This window comes from Penaeus monodon, chromosome 30 (assembly GCF_015228065.2).
Source record: "Penaeus monodon isolate SGIC_2016 chromosome 30, NSTDA_Pmon_1, whole genome shotgun sequence".
NCBI lineage: Eukaryota > Metazoa > Arthropoda > Malacostraca > Decapoda > Penaeidae > Penaeus > Penaeus monodon.
The window spans coordinates 34524024-34524235 of NC_051415.1; the positions used below are offsets into that span (position 1 = coordinate 34524024).

Genomic DNA, 212 nt, shown 5'->3' on the forward strand with positions numbered 1-212 from the left:
GCGCGAACACCTTAGTGAGTGCCAACACGTCTTGCACTGTGGTGGCCCACTTCACTCGCCGGGAATTGAGCCAACCCAGGAACACTGCACGAGAGGAGTTGGGGATGTTACCTTTTATCTGTCGACTTTTGTCTGTTCTGTAATTGTTATTGTTATTTCGGTTCATGAAGGCTTCGATGAGAAAAGCATCTGATCGGGGTATCTCTAGGTGT

At 48.6% G+C, this 212-nt stretch overlaps 1 protein-coding gene across 1 annotated transcript in view; it reads right to left on the reverse strand.

Annotated features, from left to right (window-relative positions):
• LOC119592747 (Y+L amino acid transporter 2-like) overlaps positions 1-212 on the reverse strand; it is a gene marked incomplete at its 3' end in the record, with an annotated part of 17381 nt that overhangs the window by 10545 nt on the left and 6624 nt on the right. The window contains 1 exon segment of the mRNA XM_037941682.1: positions 1-84. Within this exon segment, the coding sequence (XP_037797610.1) occupies positions 1-84 (84 nt within the window).